A 19640-nucleotide genomic window follows, 5' to 3' on the forward strand; every position below is an offset into this window, starting at 1 on the left:
TCCACCTGCCATGAAGGGCATATTTTCCAGTGTCCTTCTCAGAAGTGACCAAGGAGAATGACAGGGAAAGAAGGCTTTTCCAGAGAATAGAACTAAGAGTCATTGACCAAAAAAAAAAAAAAAAAAAAAAAAAAGACAGAGGATCCGTCCCAGGGAGAGGGCCTGGAGCCTACCTACAGAACATTGTCTACCTGAGGGTAGAGTTTCTGGCAATGTTTCTCCAGCAGGGCTTAAGAGCTGCCATGGATCAGTGACTATTTGGGGCCACCTGTCTTGCTTTTTGAATGGGAGTGTTTGTTGGGTGATCCTGTCCCTGCTCTCCTGTGGCATGTATCAGGGGGTGGAGAGAGGAGGGACAGAGATGGCTTCTCTTTTTGTTCCATAGATCTCTGGAGCGAGAGTTGCTTGCACCCAGGTCTGACCTAAAGCACGAGATTCTGGGCTTCAGCTTGAGGCCGGGATTGGTTGCCTTGGGCGGGAGTGAGTGGAGCGAGTGTATTTTGCAAGTGGGAGAGTCTTGAATAATTGTGTCCAAGAGGGCAGTCAACAATATCATTGTTGTCAATCCCCCACCCACCCTGTGGTAGTCTCCTAGGGCTGCCGTAACAAATCACCACAAGTTTGAGTGGCTTGAAACAAGAGAGATGTACTGTTCTGTAGGCCAGAAATCTAAAATCAAGGTGTCAGCAAAGCGAGTGTCTCCTCAGAGGGAGAGCATGTTCTGTGTCTCTCTCCTAGCTTCATAGCACTGCTGGCCATGCTTGTTGCTGTTTCTTGACTTGTAGACATCGCCTCTCGTCTCTGCCCCTGCCATCACATGGCTCTCTCCGTGTCTTTCTTTTTTCGCATCTCCACTTCCTGTCTTAGGAGGACACCATTCACATTGGATCAGTAGCCCACTCTGATTCAGGATGACAAAACCCCATTTCCAGAAAAGGTCCCTTTCTGAGATCCTGGGCAGACATGCATTTTTTTGGGGAACACTATCCAATCCAGGTCACCCCACCCCTGTATCCACCTCCTCTGCCCTATGCCTCTCTGCAGCTTCCCTCTCCAGGATGGAGAGGACATTTGTCTCATTCCTGTAAGCAGGGCCACGTGTCTTGTCTAGCCATGGGTGGAAGGGATGGTGTGTTGGTGTGGATCCCAGGTCTCAGAAGCTTTGTGTCTTGGTGCTTACAATTCTAGAAACTTCTGACCTTGTCCATGAGATGAGCTTCTTCCAGGAACTGCTGTGTCCCGGGCCAACGTGGAGCAGAGCTGTCTCTGCTGCCCTGCAGACCCATCCTGCCCAAAGAGTGCCCCAGCTCACCTGTGGAGCTGTGAGTTCCAGATAATTCTTGTTGCTCATGCTGCTAGGTTCTAGGCGGTTCAGAAGGCCAGTGGTCACTGATACAGTGAAGAAAGGTAGAAACAGAAGGTACAGCCTCTCCTAAGCTCTGCTCCAGCTGCCATGCTAGAGCCCAGTGAGGCTGGGGTATTTTATTTGATCCAAAGGAGGCCAGAATCTACATTTCTAATCAGAAGTCTCTTAATTTTTGTAGCTATATGTCTAATTCAATTTTTAAAAAGATTTTATTTATTCATGAGAGACGCAGAGAGAGAGAGAGGCAGAGACCTAGGCAGAGGGGGAAGCAGGCTCCCTGCAGGGGGCCCGAAGCAGGACTTGATCCCAGGACCCCAGGATCACGCCCTGAGCTGAAGGCAGACACTCAACCACTGAGCCACCCAGGCGTCCCTATCTAATTCAAATTTAAAAGAAAATCACTGTGCTGTCCAACCAAAAACACTTGTGGGCAGGATTCAGTCTGCAAGCTCCAGCTAGTGGCTTGGAGTTCAGACCAGCCGGCTCCCGCGGGTCCCTCTGCTCATTGGCTTCCTGTCACAGGTGCAATCCTGGGCAGATGCTGGCTCCAGGGGGAGAGGACTGTCCTGTGTGACCTGGAACCCACAGACCCTGGGAGGGCCCAGCAGCAACTCAGGATACCCACCAGGAGGAAGTGCAGACTGGTCCTGAACAGACAACGTGGCGCTCCAGAGGGGATTTGTCATCTTGATGCCTTTTGGCTCCTTACAAGGGCATCTCGGGTTACGCTGTTAAGAAATAGTTGGCAAGTAGATGCCCACAGAGTTTCTTTTACAAAAATGGTGGGGTTTTAGGGATCTATTTATTATTTTTGGTGTTGAAACAAACCAAAACCCCCAAAAACAAAAACAAAATAACTCCTGGTGAAGAGGGAAATCAAACACCACCAAGTTGAAATAGATTTTACTGGACAAATGTCTCGCTTTAAATTTAAATTGAGTCCAAGTTCTCCTACTCTCCCAGACTTCTAGAAGGTGGCATTCAAAATGTTTACACTTGTTTCATCTGCCTTTTTGCTAAGTCCTGGCCCCCACCTCCTTCCCCTCCTTTACACTTGTCGCTTCGTTGCACACATATGCTCAACTTTATATTTACATATATCTGATTTTTATATATGGCTTGTGAAACATGCCAGACGAAGAATGAAATAGTCCTGAAAACAGCTGGAAAATTATGCAACAGCCGGGAGATTGGGCACATGCACATTCTGTACTGCAAAGTTGCACAACAGACCAAGTTTGTTATAAGTGAGGTTGGGAGGTTTTTATTTTTTTCTCCAGGATGACAGCTTGCTCAGTGGAGTAGGGCTTCTGCAGAACACACTTCCTTCAGAGACTCAGCCTCCTCCAGAGGGGAGGGCGAGGCTTGAGCTGCGCTAGTAACACAGAAGTGGGGGCCCCAGGGTCAGCTGCCAAAGAGGGCCAAGGTTTGGGGGGTCCAGTGAGGCCAAGGTCCAAGGTCCAGCAAGGTGGAGGCCCAGGGTCCACTGAGGCCCAGGTCCATTCCTAGTGAGAGGAGGTCTGGCTTTTTGGAGACATCCATTTCCCTGGTGCCATGTGACAGGAAACTGGCAGTCAGAGCATCTTTGATGGGCCTTGCACCACATTGCCCTTCATTGGTTGTTGCTCCAAGAGCTCAGGGTCGCCCCTGGCTCTGCAATTCTCAAGTGGGTCTTGTGCCCTGGGAGGATTCAGGAAAGTAGGGGCTTGGTCCCTCAGATGGGGGCTGGGTCATCCTTGGAGCTGCCCAGCCCTGCGACCCTGCTGTGGCTCAGCTCTGCACTGCATTGTCTTCCAGGGTAGAGCCAGTAAAAGGAAACCAGTGACATCCATGATCGGGCTCAAAATACCCATTGCCAACATCCAGGGGTAAGGGGAAGGCTTTACTGTGTTTATATAAAAAAGATAGGAGGGTCTCAGTGGGCCTCGGGTATGACAAAGTAGCTGATCATGTGATTTACCTACTCAAAAATTAAAAACAACATTGTGGCCAACAGTGACCTTCTGTCTGGGCTCTGTGTGAGATGCTGTGTGGAATGGGGGGGGGGTCTGGCAGGTGCTGGAGGAGGGGCTCCCTATCAGAGGGTCTGCAGAGTGAGTCAGGAGGAGGACTGATACCACAGACCTACGGGGAAGGGACTGTCTGCCAAGTGGCAGCCCAGCCCCTGGCACTGGATTTCAAGGATGCTCTGAGGCGTGGGGCAGGGCCCTTGGGCTCAGCAATGATGGAGAAAAGCCAAGATGTTGTGCCCTGTGGGGGACTTTGAGAACAGAAAGCCCTCTGGGGGCCACGGCAGCCTAAGCAAGCAGGCCAGGGGGCTCCCCCGATTCATCACAACCCTCAGGAGAACCAGCAGCTTCTGTCCACAGCCTTCATGGCCAGGGCAGGTGAAGACATTCAGAGACCACGGGCTGGCCAAGGCCAGGGACCAGTTTAGTGCCGACCCGCCGAGGGTTGCTAAGGAGTCTGGGGTGCGACTGAGAACTCAGGCTGCCCTGTTGCCGTGGTCACTCAGAAAGGGGATGGCAAATCGCTGTGGGGGAATAGCAGCTGCCTGAGGCTCCTTAGGTTTCTTCTTTCTCACTTTCAGAAATGCAGTTAGAGAGGCCAGGGTGGATCGTGGGCTCTGGACCACATGTCTGGGTCTGTGGGTGTTCGTGGGCTGGGGGTCAGTGTGTGTCTGCAAGCCTGTCTGTGCCCGTGTACTACCACGCATGTGTGGCGAAGTGTGTCTGTGTGCACACACACATGTGTGTGAGTGAACACTCTTGCCTCCCGGCTTCTGGGACAGTTGTCTGCCAGGTACCCTGAAGTAGCTTCCTGCTTTCTGCTCATATAAACTTGTTGGCAAGCCCCTAGACCTTGAAATGGCAGTCCTCCTGAGAGCACCCCACTCCCAGCAGCCTATGCTTTCAGACTGTCATCTGGAGGGCCCTGTATCCTCATACTTTAGGGCGCTTGACTTTATCTATTTTTTAAAAGATTTTATTCATTTATTTGAGAGAGAGAGAGGCAGAGATAGAGAGAGAGCATAAGTTCAGAGGAGAGGGGGAAGCAAGTTCCCTGCTGAGCAGAGAACCCAACATGGGGCTCCAACCCAGGACTCTGGGATCATGACCTAAGCTGAAGGCAGACACTTAACTGACTGAGTCACCCAGGTGCCCCATGGCACTTGACCTTATAAGCCATAGCTAATGACTGCTACTTTAGGCAAAAAGCAGGGATTTATGGGGAGGGGCCTTGGGGCCCAACTCCAGGAGGGCAGGGGTTTTGGAGAAGCACTCTTGTGGAAAGTGAGCCCTCAGGTTCTGCTGAGAGTCCATGGGGGGGTCTCACCAGCTCTGTTCCCCTGGGACCTACGATCCCAGAGCTTTGACTTCTTTACCTAAAAGTGGAAATATTGCAGTTCCACCTCATAGGATGTCATGATGCTTAAGGGACATAATTTACCTAAGAGCTTTGCTAATCCATCAGCAGAGTAGCGCTGGTGTCACAGAGACCCCTGTGTCTTAATCTGTCCACTCCAGTGGCAAAAGAAAACTGTGGTGTCCAGCCTGGCCAGTAATCTCTGACCAGGGTGGATGGGGATAATCATGGGGCAGAGCCATATGTGATCCTTCTCTTGAGAAAGAAGCTGGGAAGCCCCTGTCCACTGTGCTGGTGAGGTCTCACAGTTCCCAGAGTGTTTTGAGATGAACATGATTTTTCTTCGTTCTCTTGTTTAAATATTCCACTTAGAACAAAATGCTACCTCCTGCCTGCAAGGCTCTGCCTCATCTCTCACCCCCCCAGGTCCCTTTCCCACTTCCACTCTTTCTTCTTTTCCTACTCTAGGCTTTGCTGCTCTTCCTTCTCTGGAACAGAGAAACTCCTTCCTTCCTGCCTCAGGGCCTTTGCATACGCCGGTCTCTCTGTTTGAGATACCCATTGCTTAGGCTGCCCATTCCCAATACCTTCTCTCTGATCAGCTGTAGGCCAAAACTTTCCCTCACTTTCCCCCTCCCTGTCCCATGCATTTTGTATAATGTGTCTCTTTTTATTTTCTTCATAACATCTACCTTTGGAAATTATCTTACTTTGTTGATTCATTCTGCAAATATTTACTGAGTGCCTACTATATGCCAGACTGTGTTCTGTCAGTTGCAGTAATTCCTGCAAGCCTTTGGCAAGGTTGTTTATTAGGCCAAAAGCAACTCTGGCATCCCAGCCACCCACGTCTTGCCGTACAGCCAGAAATTTGCTCTAAAGTCAATAATGATAAGAAAAAAAGCATGTGGCCAAAATATGCTAGAAAGTTCCCAATGAGCACAGTTTTGTGTGTACAGCCCAATATTGTACTACGTGCACAGCTGGGCACAGGGAGAAATGGGAAGTAATGCCAGCTAAGTAAGGTATGGAGGGCCTGCCCTGCCACGGATCAGTTTAAGAAACTGAGGCATCGTGAGGTTACATACATTTTGTAAGATCACAGGATTGGAAAGTGGCCGACAGAGTCCAATCTGCCCATCTCAGGGCTACCACGAGGAATTGAAATCACATATGCATGTGCGGTGTGATGCCCCAGGTGCGGGAGGGAGCTCTCTCATTAGGAGATCTGCCTCATTATTCTGAAGGAACATTTGGAATTTTCAGCTTCACTGTCAATCCCGCCTTGAAAATGAGAAGGGGCCAGGCCCCAAGGTCTGTGTGACCCTGGGAAGGAGATGAGGTGTGTGATCTCAGCCCCACAGATGAGGAGACAGGGTGTGGAAGGGCTGAGCACGGCTGTGTGCAAGCCACTCCATGTGGGGTTTTGGAGACACTCGTCAGGCTAGCAGGAGAGAAAGGTACGTCACTGAATGTACTCGAATTCAGGCATTCAGTGTCCAACTGGGACAATCATGTGGGTCCTGCCCTGGTGCCCGGAAGAGGTGACCAGGCCTGGGTTAGAGGGAAAGGGGGCAGATTCCAGAACTAATGAGAGGGTAAAAAGATCTGGTAACCCCTTTGATGTTGGGGGTGGTAAGGAAAGAGAGAGGCTCTGGATGCCCCCAGAGCCCTGGTGGGCGTGGAGATGCCAGATGTGAGCCAAGGAGGACCAGAGCAGGGATGGGCATGGGGTGGAAATGGCGCTGTGAGTAGCTGGGGATCTGAACGCCCTGATGGAGGTGCTGGGGTTACTGCATTAACGGTACGGCCTGGGCCTGCCCAGGGTAGTTGGTGCACCTGCTCTTAAACTTGCAGTGAGACTGCCCTAGAGGAAAGGGGCTGGAGACATTGCTAAGGAGGGATCTTCATGTGGAGGCAGGATGGCATCCATCGGGACCTGCCCTGAGGACCAGCCAGAGGTGTTGACGACACCTTGAGCCAAATCCATAGAGCCTGTGAGAGCAGCTGGGCACAGGGATGATTATTTCACCAAAACCAAACACTTTAGAATACCATCCAAAAGATACAGGCATATGTATGTCTTTGTTTTCTTTCAGTGGAATGATTGCAAGAAGGGGACACTATCTTGTAGAGAGCAGAAATGACCCATTCCTTCGTGAGCTCCATTTCAGATGTTCTGGGGACTTTGCGTCTAATTTCAGTGTTTGTGCAGAAGAGGGACCGTCTGGAGCTGCTGGGAGGGAGGGAGCCAGCCAAGAAGGACCTTCCTACGAGGGATGGGACCCTGGGTGGGAGTGAGGCCTCCATGAACCTTCTAGAGGAGTAGATGGGTCCCTAGGGAGTCTGCAGTGGCCACAGTGATGGCCAAGGGCCTTCAACCCTACATCCAGAATTTCCTCCCACGTAGTCTTGGCCTTAGGATCCCATGGTTAGCACCACTTCAGCCCCAGCTGAAAGCTCTGGCCTTTTGCATGCCGACACTCTGGATGTTGTGAATAGTGCAGAGTTGGGCAAATAGGGTAGAAGAAATTGAACACAAAGAGAGTGTGACCTAAAGAGAATAGCGCCTGGGAGGCCAGGGATCCTGGGGTCCAGCAAGGCATTGGCTAGGGCCACTGGTTGACATTCCCCAGATTATAAGTGAGGAAATACCCAGTTAGGCTCACAAAAGATTGCAACACGAAACCCCACCATAGGATTGTGCCCTTCACAAGTTACATATAGGATTTATATGTAAAGAAATTAATGCTCTACAGATGGTTTGTCTGGAAATGGGATATAAAGTCACATGAGGAAATGCCTTCTTTCTCCCGGCAAGGGTGAGCTTGGGACTGTGCCATGCTCTCATTTGGAAATAAAGGCAAGCAAGGTGCTCGGGGCATCAGGCTGAACTCTAACATGCATTGTGCCTCAGATGGTCAATTCAGGCTTGTGCTAGTAACACCCCTGGTCCCTTGTCAGCAGCCAGTTCAGCAATAGGCACATGACCCAGCCTTGGCCCTCAGACCAGAGGAGGGTTAGCTAGCCCTTCTCAGAGAGGGCAGGGCACCAGCTTGTGGTTTGGCCATCCTTCTACGTGGTCAGGAGCAAAGATGATATGCGGGTGGCAGGTTGAGCTCTGGAGCCACCATCCCTGCAGATCTGATATATGAGATCATGCATTTCCTTACATTTGAAGCTGGCTTTGTTACTTAGAGCTAGGGGCATCTTAAGGGACCCAGAGTCCTTTCTCAGACCGGACAGCTTGACCAAACAGCCAGACACAGAGGTCTAGATCCTGATCAAAGTAGGCCTGGGACATCACCACCTGCACCACCCAGACATTGCCTTGAAAATCCTTGGGCCTCGTTGCCTCTTTGCGAGGTCGAGCATATATGCAAGTAGGCAGTCACAAGGAGGCACTGAGCATTTATTTTTCCCTGGATCCTTGGATTGAGGCTGAGCTTCCAGCTGTGTTTCCATTTAGAAGTGTTGATTGAGCCTGGATCCCCAAGCCTTCAAACTGTAAATACTTTTGTCTTTTCCTTCCAGGCAGAACTGATCACAGCGGTGGTAGGACACCTCTGTGTGGAATGTGACAATGAACAAAATTGCTGCCCTTGTCTCCTCTTTTGCCTGACACGGCTCCCTGTCAGTGTGTGTGTGTGTCTGTGGTGTGTGCTCAAGAAACAACAAGAACCATGCTCCCCAAGGCCACCCGGACTCTACGATCTGTTCCGTCAGCATTCCCCAGACAGATTGCTTACCCAGGCCGCTCCTGGCCAGAACTCTGCTAGTGCATCTGACGGGGCCATAGCACCCGCTGCTTGCCATCAGTGGAAGGGGACAGAGCTACTGCCTTCAGAGGCCCCTTGACAAGGTCACTAAGACCTCACGGCTTGTTACGTTCTGCATCGGGATCCCAGGAGACTGGAAGAGTCTAGGTCCCTCCCTCTAACCCCCAGGAGCTTGCTCATGGGGAGGAAGGACGGTGAAACCTCAATCTCCTCATTCCTTCCATCTGCTTATTGCCTGCAGCGCGGGCAGGGCCTGCCAAGGACGGTGACCTCGTCAAAGGGCAGAAGAACTTCTGGTTTCTGTGTGGCCACTGGGGGACAGGAATAGTGCTAATGAAGTCTGTGCTGGCACATGTGGCCTGGAAGCTAGAGGTAAGTCGGAGAGGCCTGCCTCAAGTCTTCAGAACAAGGCAGGGCACCCCTCCTATCCAGAGCCGGGGCAGACAGAGAGGAAGAGATTCTCCTTTCTTAGCATTCCTGCATCGAGACACCTGTAGTGATTTGTGACACCCGAGGTGACCAGGAAAGGTCCTCCTCTATTTCTGTACCTCATATCCTTGGGAAGGTTTTAAGGGGGTCAGAGGGCCCGACATCACCTTGGATTGTCCTCATCCTTCTCCCACAACACGAGGCTGTTCTAGATCACGATTCCCTTCAGGAACCAGGCTGGTAACAATCGTGAGCCATAAGGAGGTGTAGGACAGTGGGAGTGGCGGGGACCGTGCCAAGCAGGAGAGCACAAACCAGATCTAAAGACTTCAAGTCCAATTCAAAACAAACATGGGTGACGCATGCTCATCTCAGGTTGTGGCTGAGTTGACTCTGCTGTCCTCAGGAGCGCAATCTAGACCAAATATGTATACTTGAGCAAAGAACCATGAGGGATTTCTGCATCTTACTTCTCACCTGAAGGAGATGGAGAGAGGACCAGAGGGAGAGGCAAGTACCAGGGCTAAGGCAGCATTTTTCAGAAGAGGAAGAGGAGAGATCAGAAAGCATGAAAATTTGAGGATATAGGAGGTGCCTCCTTTATTATTATAATAATTTTTCTTTTTTGAGCTGAGGACGGGTGATCAGGGAAGTGGGATAAGTCAATGAGTCCCCTACATGAAGGACTTGACAGTACATTACAATGCACGTGTGCCTGATTTTTCCACGCAGCCTTGTGGGATCTCACGGTGGGGATCCAAGGACGAGCTGGTCAAGGGCAGTGATCTGCCTCCCACTCATGGCTGAGGGAAGCTCCAGGAGGCCAGGGGTGATATGGAAAGGAAAGGCAGCCAAGGCTTATTCAGGAGTGTCAGAGAGACAAACCACCTTTCCAAGAAGTATCCTAGAGCTGGTATATCAGAGTATGCACGATAATTTTGTGGGATGTGTCCCCGTCTGGAAAATACCGATTTGCAAAGGAAGAGAGCCATCCTTCCCAATTCTGCTCTTCTCTTTCTGCCTGCATCAAAGGGAATGTCTCTGCTTCTGTTAATCTGCCTCACACTTTCCCAACACTTGCGAATCAGCCTCAGCCTCTGCGCCTTTTGCAGGCAGTAGTATCTAGAATTTGACAACATTTTTTTTTTGTTTTCATCTTATTTATTTTTGGCAGTTATCTTTGAATTATGGTAAGATGTTGGCCTTTCCATTTATGGTGGTGATTTAAAGTATCCTTTAAAGACTTAAGTATCGTACAAAGAACGGTGGTGGTAGGAGGAGCATTATGGAAATGATCATAAACCCAGCAGAGAAGCAAGTGAGATAGTAGAACGTGGCCCTTGATGTAGGTGAGGTGGTTGGTTGGGTCTTATTCATCTTTTGAGGAGGATGAAAACATGGACAACCACAGGAGGAATGAGTGGCAGAGTGTCATGGGTTTCAAGACAGCAATTAGGTATACCCAACTCTGGGGTACCTAGCTTGCGTACGCTTCAGGATTCAGCCCATGCCACTTCTTATAGGAAGTCCTCCTGGATGCCTGGCTCTGAAGTCATTTCTCTTCCCATATGCTGATCACCATCCACTTTCTTTGGAACCAGATATGTCATCAGAGGTCACAAAATTGGATGCCTGCTGGGAATAGGGGAAAGAAGACCTATTAGAGTCCTGAAGGGCACGTGCCCCATTTCATGGTGGATAAGCAGAAATGCAGTCCCAGCGTGGCCACATTTTCCAATTTCTCAAGAAAAATATGAAATTAAATTCTTATGTGAAATTTCACTATTTTTAGTGTTGACAACAAATGTTCCAGCCTAGGGGCTGGATCCTGTCTTGGGCACTCTCAGGCGACACAGAGGGAAGATTCCAGGTGAAGATGGCCTTCAAGCGGCAAAGCTCTCACACCCAGGTCCTGAAGATGACATGTGTCTGATAGACATGTGTCTGAAGATGACAGAACCAGGGATGCAAAATCACAGCTAGAGCAAGTTGTGCAAGTCATGTGTTTCCCCATAAGACTGGGCCTTCCTGGCCAGCAGGGAGGGGCCCGAGTCACCAGACCCTGCTTGACCAAGGCTGACCCTAAAGCCCTGCCCACACAGGTCCGAGGCAGGGCAACTGAGAAAATCCAAAAGGACAGGTATCCACCATCCAAGCAAATGAGGCAGTGGTCTGGGAACACAGAGCACAGATATTCCTACAGACACATGTCTACTAGGGTTTTCTGGGTGGGACCTGGGGAAGGAGAGTCACTGTGCTGAGGGACAGGAGGTAGGAGAGTGAATCCAGGCTGCAGCAGCGGGAAGGCTGTGCTGGAGAGGAAGGATTCCATCTGGGGATGGGCTTTGACAGCCAACTTGCTCCAGGATGTAGAGGGATGGATGCCTTGGATGCTGAGTTGGAAAAGGTGGGTGGAGTGCAGAGAGGCTATTTGAGGCAGGCCTGGGAGTGCAAAGGCCAGGAGGCTCCGGGATGCTGGGCAGGTGAGGGCAGCAGCCTGACTGAGCGCTGGAGGGAGGGGGCCCTCTTCTAGGTGGAGGGGGCTGTATTCAGAGGCTGCCACAGAGGGATGGGGAGACAGCTGGAGGGGACAGGAACTTCCTGGAGAGGAAGGAATCTTGCGTCTGTCTCTCTGTAAGGGTAAAAGTTGGTATTTGGGATATTGCCTGCAGTGCACGCTCGCTCCTGTAAAAGCGTCTTCCAGCCTCTGGAGTTTCCATCTCAGGCCTCCCCAACCCGGTCCCATTCCTGCGCCCTGTCCTGCCCGAGGGCGCCCGGAGAGGGGGAGGCAGCTCTTTGCGCCCCGCGGCGGATGGGCGCGACCCAGGCGCCCCAAGGACTCTCCGGGTGGGGATGCTCCGGCAGGCGCCTTGCCTCGAGGTTGTGCGCCGCCAGGGCGCGGGGCACGCCCGATCGGGGCCGGAGGCAGGGCTCCCCGCGCCCGGCCGGCGGGGCTGCTCTGCCTCCGCCTCGGGGTGTCTCTGCTTCGCCGCGGCGGCGGCGGCGGCGGCGAGAGGAGGGGGGCGGGCGGGGGCGGGGGGGGCGGCGGCGGCGGCGGCGGCGGCGGCCGCGCCAAGAAGCGCCGGGTCACCGCAGGCTGAGGCGCCCGCCGTCCCCGCCCTCCCCTCGCTCGCCTTCTCCTCCCTCCTGCCTCCCTCGCTCGCTCGCTCCTTCCCTCTCCCCGCCTCCCCTCCGCGCTCCCCGCCCGCCCCTCCCCTCCCCTCCCCTCCGCGCCTCGCCTCCTCCGCCCCGCGCCCTGCGGTGCTGCAGCTGCGGGCGGCTCCAGCTGCCCCCAGATGTGGGCTGGGCGGCGCGCGGGGAACTTTCGCGCCGGCAGCGAGTGCGGGGCCCCGGCTGCGGTCCGGCTGCCATGGATCCGCCGGCGGGAGCCGCTCGCCGCCTGCTCTGCCCCGCGCTGCTGCTGCTGCTGCTGCCGCCGCCGCTCCTGCTGCCGCCGCCGCCCGCGGACGCCCGGCTCGCCGCCGCCGCCGCCCCCCCGGGTAGGTGCGGCCGGGCCCCCGCGCCGCCGACCCCGGCCGCCGGGCCCCGCCCCGCGAGCTCCGCCGCCCCCTCCCCAGGTGGCGTCTAGCCCGACTTGGGCAAACTCCGCGCGCCCCGCCCGGGGCCAAGTTGGCCAACTTCGGGGCCGGGTTGGTCGCGCAGGGGGCGCCCCGCGGCGCGCCCGAGCTCCTCCGGCCGGGGGGAACCTCGGCGTGTTCGCGGCTCCCGGGACGCGGAGCGAGGGGATGGAGGGCCGGGAAAGCCCCGCGGCAGGGAGCGCAGCGCGGGCCCCGGCGGGTCCCGGGGTGCCGGGGCGAGGCGGCGCCGGGGCTCGCGTCCGGGGACGCTCGGGAGGAGCCGGGTGCTGAGCGCGCCGCCTTGGGTCCTTGGGGACTGCGCGGCGCCCCGGAGGGAATCCCCGAGGACCCGAGGGACCCCGCTCCACCCTTCCCTGCCTTCGGGCGCGCGGGGAGGGCGTCCCGGCATTGGTCCCACCGAGAGCTGGACACGGAGGGCAGGCCGCGCGTGCCCGGGGGAGCCGAGTCCCCGCCGCTCCGGAGGCGAGCGGCGAGGGCGCCCGGGCGGCGGGCGCGGAGGGGTAGAGGCTAGGCGCACGGGGGAGGGGCCGACCCGCAGCGGTCTCGGAGCAGCCCCGCGTCCTGCCGAGGACGGTAGGTTCAAGGGGCGGGGGCGCTCTGACGGGGCCGTCCCCAGGGCAGCCCCAGCCCGGAGCGGGGCAGGGGGCAGAACGCTTGGCTGGCAGGGTCCCAGAGGGGGACCGCCTGGGGGGGGCAGGGCTCCAGAGGGGTGGCCCTGTTAGCGCCCCTTCCCAGTTGGAAGAAGGCCGGGAGGTGCAGGCTAGTTTCTAGGGGTTGCCTGGCAGAGAGCCCTCCCCTTCGCAGCGGTGGTGATGGGGCGGGGGTGGGGTGCGGGGGGATGCGGGGCTGGGCGGCTGGGCTCCTGGGCGCCGAGGTCCTGGCGGGTCTAACGCCCCTTCCCGTTGCAGGCCGGCCCCTGGGGCGCGGAGCTGAGCGCATCCTGGCGGTGCCGGTGCGCACTGACGCCCAGGGCCGCCTGGTGTCCCACGTGGTGTCGGCGGCGTCGGCCCAGGCGGGAGTACGCGCCCGCAGGGCGGCCCCAGTCCAGACCCCGGGCTTACCTGGAGACCACGAGGAGGACCCCGGCGGCCGCCTCTTCTACAATGTCACGGTCTTCGGCCGAGACCTGCACCTGCGGCTGCGGCCCAATGCCCGCCTCGTGGCGCCTGGCGCCACCGTGGAGTGGCAAAGCGAGTCGGGCGCCACCCGCGTGGAGCCCCTGCTTGGGACGTGCCTCTACGTCGGAGACGTGGCGGGCCTGGCTGAAGCCTCCTCCGTGGCGCTCAGCAACTGCGACGGACTGGTGAGTACTCCCTTCGTGGGCTCCTTTCTGCCCACTGCTCTTGCCCCGGGACTTGGAAGCTGGTGACCTGTGACTCCAAGTCCTGCACTGAGGATGTCCTTTGCACCCCTGTGTTGTAGGGACCACCAGGCACTGAACCGAGGGGTTGGCAAGAAGGCAAGTTATTTCGATTGGTCCGAGAGGAGTGATTATGCAGTGGGTCAGGGTCTCCAAAGCTCTGCTCAAATGGCAAGAGGGTGGTCTCCCTAATACCCGCTGGACACAGGTCTTCCTGTTATAACCAGGTGTGTGAACATCTCTGCCAGTGCGTGTGTCTGCACGTGGACACACATTTTGGAATGTGGGTGTGTACTCCGATCTGGGTACTTGTGCACCTATGCTAATATGTGTACTGTGCATGTGTGCATCTGTAGGTTTCTGCTCCTTTGGGTGTCAGAGTATCTGCGGAGTGTATGTCCATGGGCATTGTAGCATGTGTGATGTGTGTGCGCAGGGGGTGTCAGCCCAGCGAGCAGGCAGTGGTGCTGAAATGCCCAGTTATCCCTCTGCCCCCTGGCTGACCTGAAGCCACTGATTTTTATGCTGTGGTTTCCTGTTGAACTCCAGCTGGTAATTTGAAAAGTCGGTTTTCTCTATTTTGAGCCAAGGGGAGCATTTGGAAATGCAGGCTCTGATGTCCATGGGCAGCCTCTGAAGGACAGGAGAGAGGCTGAGTCCTCCACTGGGACTGCATGGGCCACCCGGTGTGACTGGATCCCTGGAACATTTTCCTGTTTCCAGGGGCCCAGAGGAACCGTGGCTTGGCCTGAGGGGGCCTCAGAGGAAGCCTGGATTGATGCTCAGGGAGGAGGCTGACATTGGTGGTGCTCTGTCCAGCCGCCCCAGGGCCTGGCACGCGGCAGAAACCACTGCAGTTTTCTATTTTGGATTGGGGGTGCGGTGGTCAGGCTGGCAGTGCTGCCCAGACATCTGAAGCCTCCCACCATGGGTTCTGCTCTAATTGCCGCTCAGGGCACTCCTGTTCCGTGCAAGTGGCCGCTGTCCCAGCCTTGCTGGCCCCTGAGCCCCCTGTCCTTAGGCTCGTCCTGCTGCCTGCAGAGCCAGCAATTACACCAGAGCCCCACAACCGCTGGTGTTCTTTTTATGGAGACACAGGAAATGTCACTTGTTGCTTCGGAAAATCACTGCCTTTGGCTGGATTTAGTTAGAACCCAGGCATGCTGCAAACAACTATAAATGTCCTTGGAGGAGTTGGGTTATCCTTGGGCAGCCCTTTTTATGTCCATTGTCTCTGAGGCCATGCTGGGCCTCACAGGTGTGTCTCATTTTATGCTGCAGGTGAATTTCCGAAATAAAAGCCAGTTGGTGCTGGGGACTCCAGGGGTTGGGGGAGTTGACACAGATGCAGTCTGTAGGTGGGCCAGCTCCTGTGTACTAAGAAATTCCTGATGGAGAGCATTTCAGGGAGGCTTTGTCGCTGCATCATCCCTTCATCTGTCCTTTGGTGAGTTATTTGTTTAGCCACAAGGTCCCTAATGCCATTTGTCTGCTGTCCCGGTTGGAGGTACAGCTGGCCCTGCGCCACCTGGGGCTCCAGGCCACTGATGGGCTGAGGGGCACTCTGTCCAAGGCTCTGATGCCATGCTCCTGGGGGCTATTTGAAGAATGGGTTGGCAGTAGGCAAAGGTGCAGGTTGGCAATCTTAGCAGAGGGAAGAAGAACCTGTGCAGAGGTACCAGGTATTCATTGGCCTGGTCAGGACAGGCATGGTGAGATGTCTCAAGTATGGACACACACCTGTGCAGCTGCAAGACAGCTGGAAAGCAGACTGGAATTGGAAGAAGGGCTGGGGCTTGTCTGAGGGGCCTTGAATGCTGTCAATGAAATAGGGCCCAGAGACAATGGGGCATTAATATTAGTTCTTTACTCTTACTCCTCTCCCCTTCCCTTCCTTTCCCTTCCCTTCCCTTTTTCTTCCCTTTTTCTTCCTTCTTTCTTTCCTTTCTTTCATGTTGGTGTGTGTGTCTCTTCTCATTTTATACCAATTAATTCCTTAACCTTTTGGGCCTCTCTGTGCATCACTAGTAGGCCTGGGGCTTTGTACATGGTGCAGTCTCGGTTCCAGTTATCCCTCTGCCCCCTGGCTGACCTGGAGCCACTGATTTTCCTCCCTGGATTGCAGATGGGGAGATGAGGCTCTAGGAGGTTGAGTGACTTGCCCAAGACCACCTAGCCCATAATGGCAGGAATCTGGCCTGGTTCTCTCCAGCCCCTTGGAGAGAGCTGCTCCCAAGTCTGGGGGGTGAAGACACTGAAATGGGCACTACCCTTTCAATAGGCCTTATATGGAGAAATGCATCTCACTGTCCCAGCTACCCAGGCTCTTAACTACCATGCCGCACAGGCCTCACCTCTGAAGCTTCTGCTCTTCCTTCATCGATAGAAAAACACACTGAAACAGGTGTGTCAGTCTGTGGTGTCCATGCAAATCCCTGGGGATCTTGTTAAAATGCTGGTCCTTGTTCTACACATGGGAGGGGGGTGTGGGTGGGCTAAAGTGCTGCATTTCTTTCTTTCTTTTTTTTTCTTTGCAAGATTTTATTTCTTTATTTGAAAGAGAGAGAGAGGGAGGGAGAGAAAGAGAGTGGGAGCATGAGCTGGGGGAGAGGCAGGTGGAGAGAGAGAGGCAGACTTCCCATTGAGCAGGGAGCCTGATGCAAGCTCAATCCCAGGACCCTGGGGTTACGACCTGAGCCGAAGGCAGATGTTTAACTGATTGAGTTACCCGGTCACCACTCTTTTTTTTTTTTTTCCTTAGAGAGAGAGAGCATGAGTGGGCAGAAAATGGCAGAGGGGAGAGGGCGAGAGAGAATCTTAAGTAGGCTCCACACACAGTGTGGAGCCCAAAGCAGGGCTTGATCTCACAATGCCGGGATCATGACCTGAGTCAAAATGAAGAATTGGATGCTTAACTGACTGAGCCACCCAGACACCCCAAGTTCTGCATTTCTTATAAGCTCCCAGGTTAATGCTGCTGGGCCACAGGCCACCCTTTGACAAGCAAGGCTCAACAGCCTCATTTCTGTGGGAGAGAGTTCTACAGATTCCAGCACAGGTTGCTTGTAGCAAATGGGTTTCATCAGACAACTGATGTGGGAAAGGCTGCCGCTTGCCTTCAGCTTGGGAGATTTGGGGGGCCCACTGGGATCTTTGAGAAGTTCTGTAATAAATAAATGTCTCATACTCTAAGTCCTCCATCATTTCCCACATAGATGGGACCATGGAACCCCTTCTTTGCAGAACATGCCTTCCTGACGAAAAACCCTAGAGCAGGGTCCCGGCAGGCAGTTGGGGTCCTGTAGCTTACATTTAGAGGCTTAGGGTGGGACATGCCTCTCCTGAGAGCTGCAGGCCTTTCAGGCCTAATGTCCTGCTCCTGGCCTGTTCAGCTCCTTTACTTATCTCCTCGCCTGGCCCTGAGTTTGTTTCTCTACTTTAATGGAAGGCAGCAGTAGGGGCACCTGGGTGGCTCAGTAGGTGTCCCACTCTTGGTTTCAGCTCAGATCATTATCTCGAGTCATGGGATTGAGCTCCACATTGGGCTCCATGCTCAGTGTGGTGTCTGCATGGGGTTCTCTCTCTCCCTCTGCCCCTCTGTTTGCTTGTGTGTGTTCTCTAAAAATAAATAAGTAAAATCTTAAAAATAAAGGAAGGCAATGGTAGCTTTGTTTTCTGTGGACAGCAGTCTCCTAATTGAGGGGATTCTCATTTCACTCTGCCAGAATCTTTTCAGTTACAAGTGACAGGCAGCTTAAATTAGTTTAAACAAAAAACGAGAAGTGATTAGTTCACATAATGATAAGTCTTCAGGCATGGCTGAATCCAGGTGCCCCCGCTAGGTCATGAGGACACTTGCCTCTTTCTTCCTATGTGTTGGCTTTGTTCTGCAGTGAGTCCAGGGGCCACAGCAGTGTCTGGCTGACATCTTTTCCTGATTAATTCCAGCTGAGTCCTGGGTCTCACTCTGGCCAGCCTGAGGTTTGGTGCTCCTGTGAGAATCAGGTAGGACATGGGATTTGCAGAGACCCAGAAACAGAGAGCAGAAGAGTGCTGTTCCTTCAGTTGGTATGAGATTGGGATTCTGAGCCCGCCAAGATGTAGATTCTTCTGGAATCAGGTAGAGATACACACTCAAGAAATGCCACGTGAAGACATGCTTCATAAGGCATACTGTGTGTGCACTTTATTCCTAGAGAGGCTGGTAAATGTATAGCTTCCAGTTTTTTTTTTCTACAGCCACTAGACAGAAGTTGTTCATAATATTCACAGGGAAAGGTTAAGGTTTGTCTTTTCATGATGCATTAGAAAATTATGCTTAACAAAGGATTCTTATATGTCACATTGCTATAGTCTCCTAGTACCTTTCAGGCCCCATAATTTCATATTATTCATATGTGCTCATTAAAAACCCAATTAGGAGATGCCTGGGTTGCTCATTCAGTTAAGCATCTGCCTTTCGCTCAGGTCAGGATCCTAGGGTCCTGGGATCAAGCCTGGCATCTGACTCCCTGCTCAGTGGGTAGTTTGCTTCTCTCTTTCCCTCTGCCTTTCCCTCCCACTCATGCACACACACACTCTCTCTCTCTAATAAATAAATAAAATCTTTTGAAAATCCAATGAGAAGCCTATTGGCATAAAGGTAATAATAGTAAGTCATAGTTTGCTTACCTCGACTATGTGCTATGTGCCAGGCTCCCTGCTGAGTGCCTTATGCCTGCTTCACCTTGTTCAGTCCTTACAACATCCTATGGCCTATGCCTGATATTATCCCCATTCTATGGGTGAAAGAACTGAGGCTCCAAATGCTGAGAGCTTGCTTCAAACTTTGCAGCCAGTATTTAAATGCATGTCTGCCTGATTCCAAGATCCTGCTCACTACATTTTATTGTCTTTTTTTTTTGCATGCCAACAAAAAGACTCAAAATGAAGAAATGCATTTATTTAAAACATTTCTTAACTTTCCTGTTTTGACTCCCAGAGACCTTCTCAGTCGGGGTGTTGTCTGTTTGTGGGAGCTGGGAGCAGGCCTGGTGGCTGAGTGCTTGCTGACACATGGCTGACCTGCTCCAGCCTGAAGTTCCTGGCAGGTTGCCCGAGTCTTCACAGCTGGATGATGGCAGCAGGGACTCCAGTGGGACCGAAGCACCCTATCCCACCTCTGCCTCCTACCTCAGTGCAGCTGTGGAGACTTCTCTGGCCTGATAGAGCCTGACAGAGCCCATGGGTAGAAGTCTTCATGGGCTGGGCAGTAGGAAGGGTCTGGCTTCTAAGGTCTGGTCCCATCCTGAGATCTGGGGGGGGCCAGTGTACACACCTCCCTGGGGGCTTGATCCTCATTGTATGTCAGAGGTTCAGAGGGCCCCAAGACTGAGGCTCCCCTGCTAGGCTGCCCTCTTGGCCAGGCCCCTACTCTGTCCAGCCTTTTTTTTTTTTTTTTTTTTTTTTTAAAGATTTTATTTGTTTATTTTAGAGAGAGATAGCTCGAGAGCTCAAGAGAGAGAATCTTAAGCAGACTCTGCACTGAATGCACTGAGTGCAGAGCTGACTCGGGGTTTGATTTCCAGGATCACTCCTTTGATCCCTGTCCATGACCCCCCACATCCAGTAGACCGCCATCCTAGACATCTCTAGACTTTATCCCAGTTTCCATCTCTCCACCACTCCTGACCCCAAGCCCTGTCTCTTGAGCCTATGTTCCTCCGCTGCTGCTCATTGGTGTCTCCCCAGCAACTATTTCT

At 53.6% G+C, this 19640-nt stretch overlaps 1 protein-coding gene across 1 annotated transcript in view; it reads left to right on the plus strand.

Annotated features, from left to right (window-relative positions):
• Positions 1 to 12244: 12244 nt before the first annotated feature.
• The window catches only part of ADAMTS2 (ADAM metallopeptidase with thrombospondin type 1 motif 2), a 224684-nt gene continuing 217288 nt past the window's right edge, over positions 12245 to 19640 (plus strand). The window contains exons 1-2 of the mRNA XM_072840552.1: positions 12245 to 12440; positions 13448 to 13842. Coding sequence (XP_072696653.1) covers positions 12311 to 12440; positions 13448 to 13842 — 525 coding nt within the window. The 5' untranslated portion in view covers positions 12245 to 12310. The remainder of the gene's footprint in view (positions 12441 to 13447; positions 13843 to 19640) is intronic.

This window comes from Canis lupus, chromosome 10 (genome assembly GCF_048164855.1).
Source record: "Canis lupus baileyi chromosome 10, mCanLup2.hap1, whole genome shotgun sequence".
In the NCBI taxonomy this organism is placed as follows: Eukaryota; Metazoa; Chordata; class Mammalia; order Carnivora; family Canidae; genus Canis; species Canis lupus.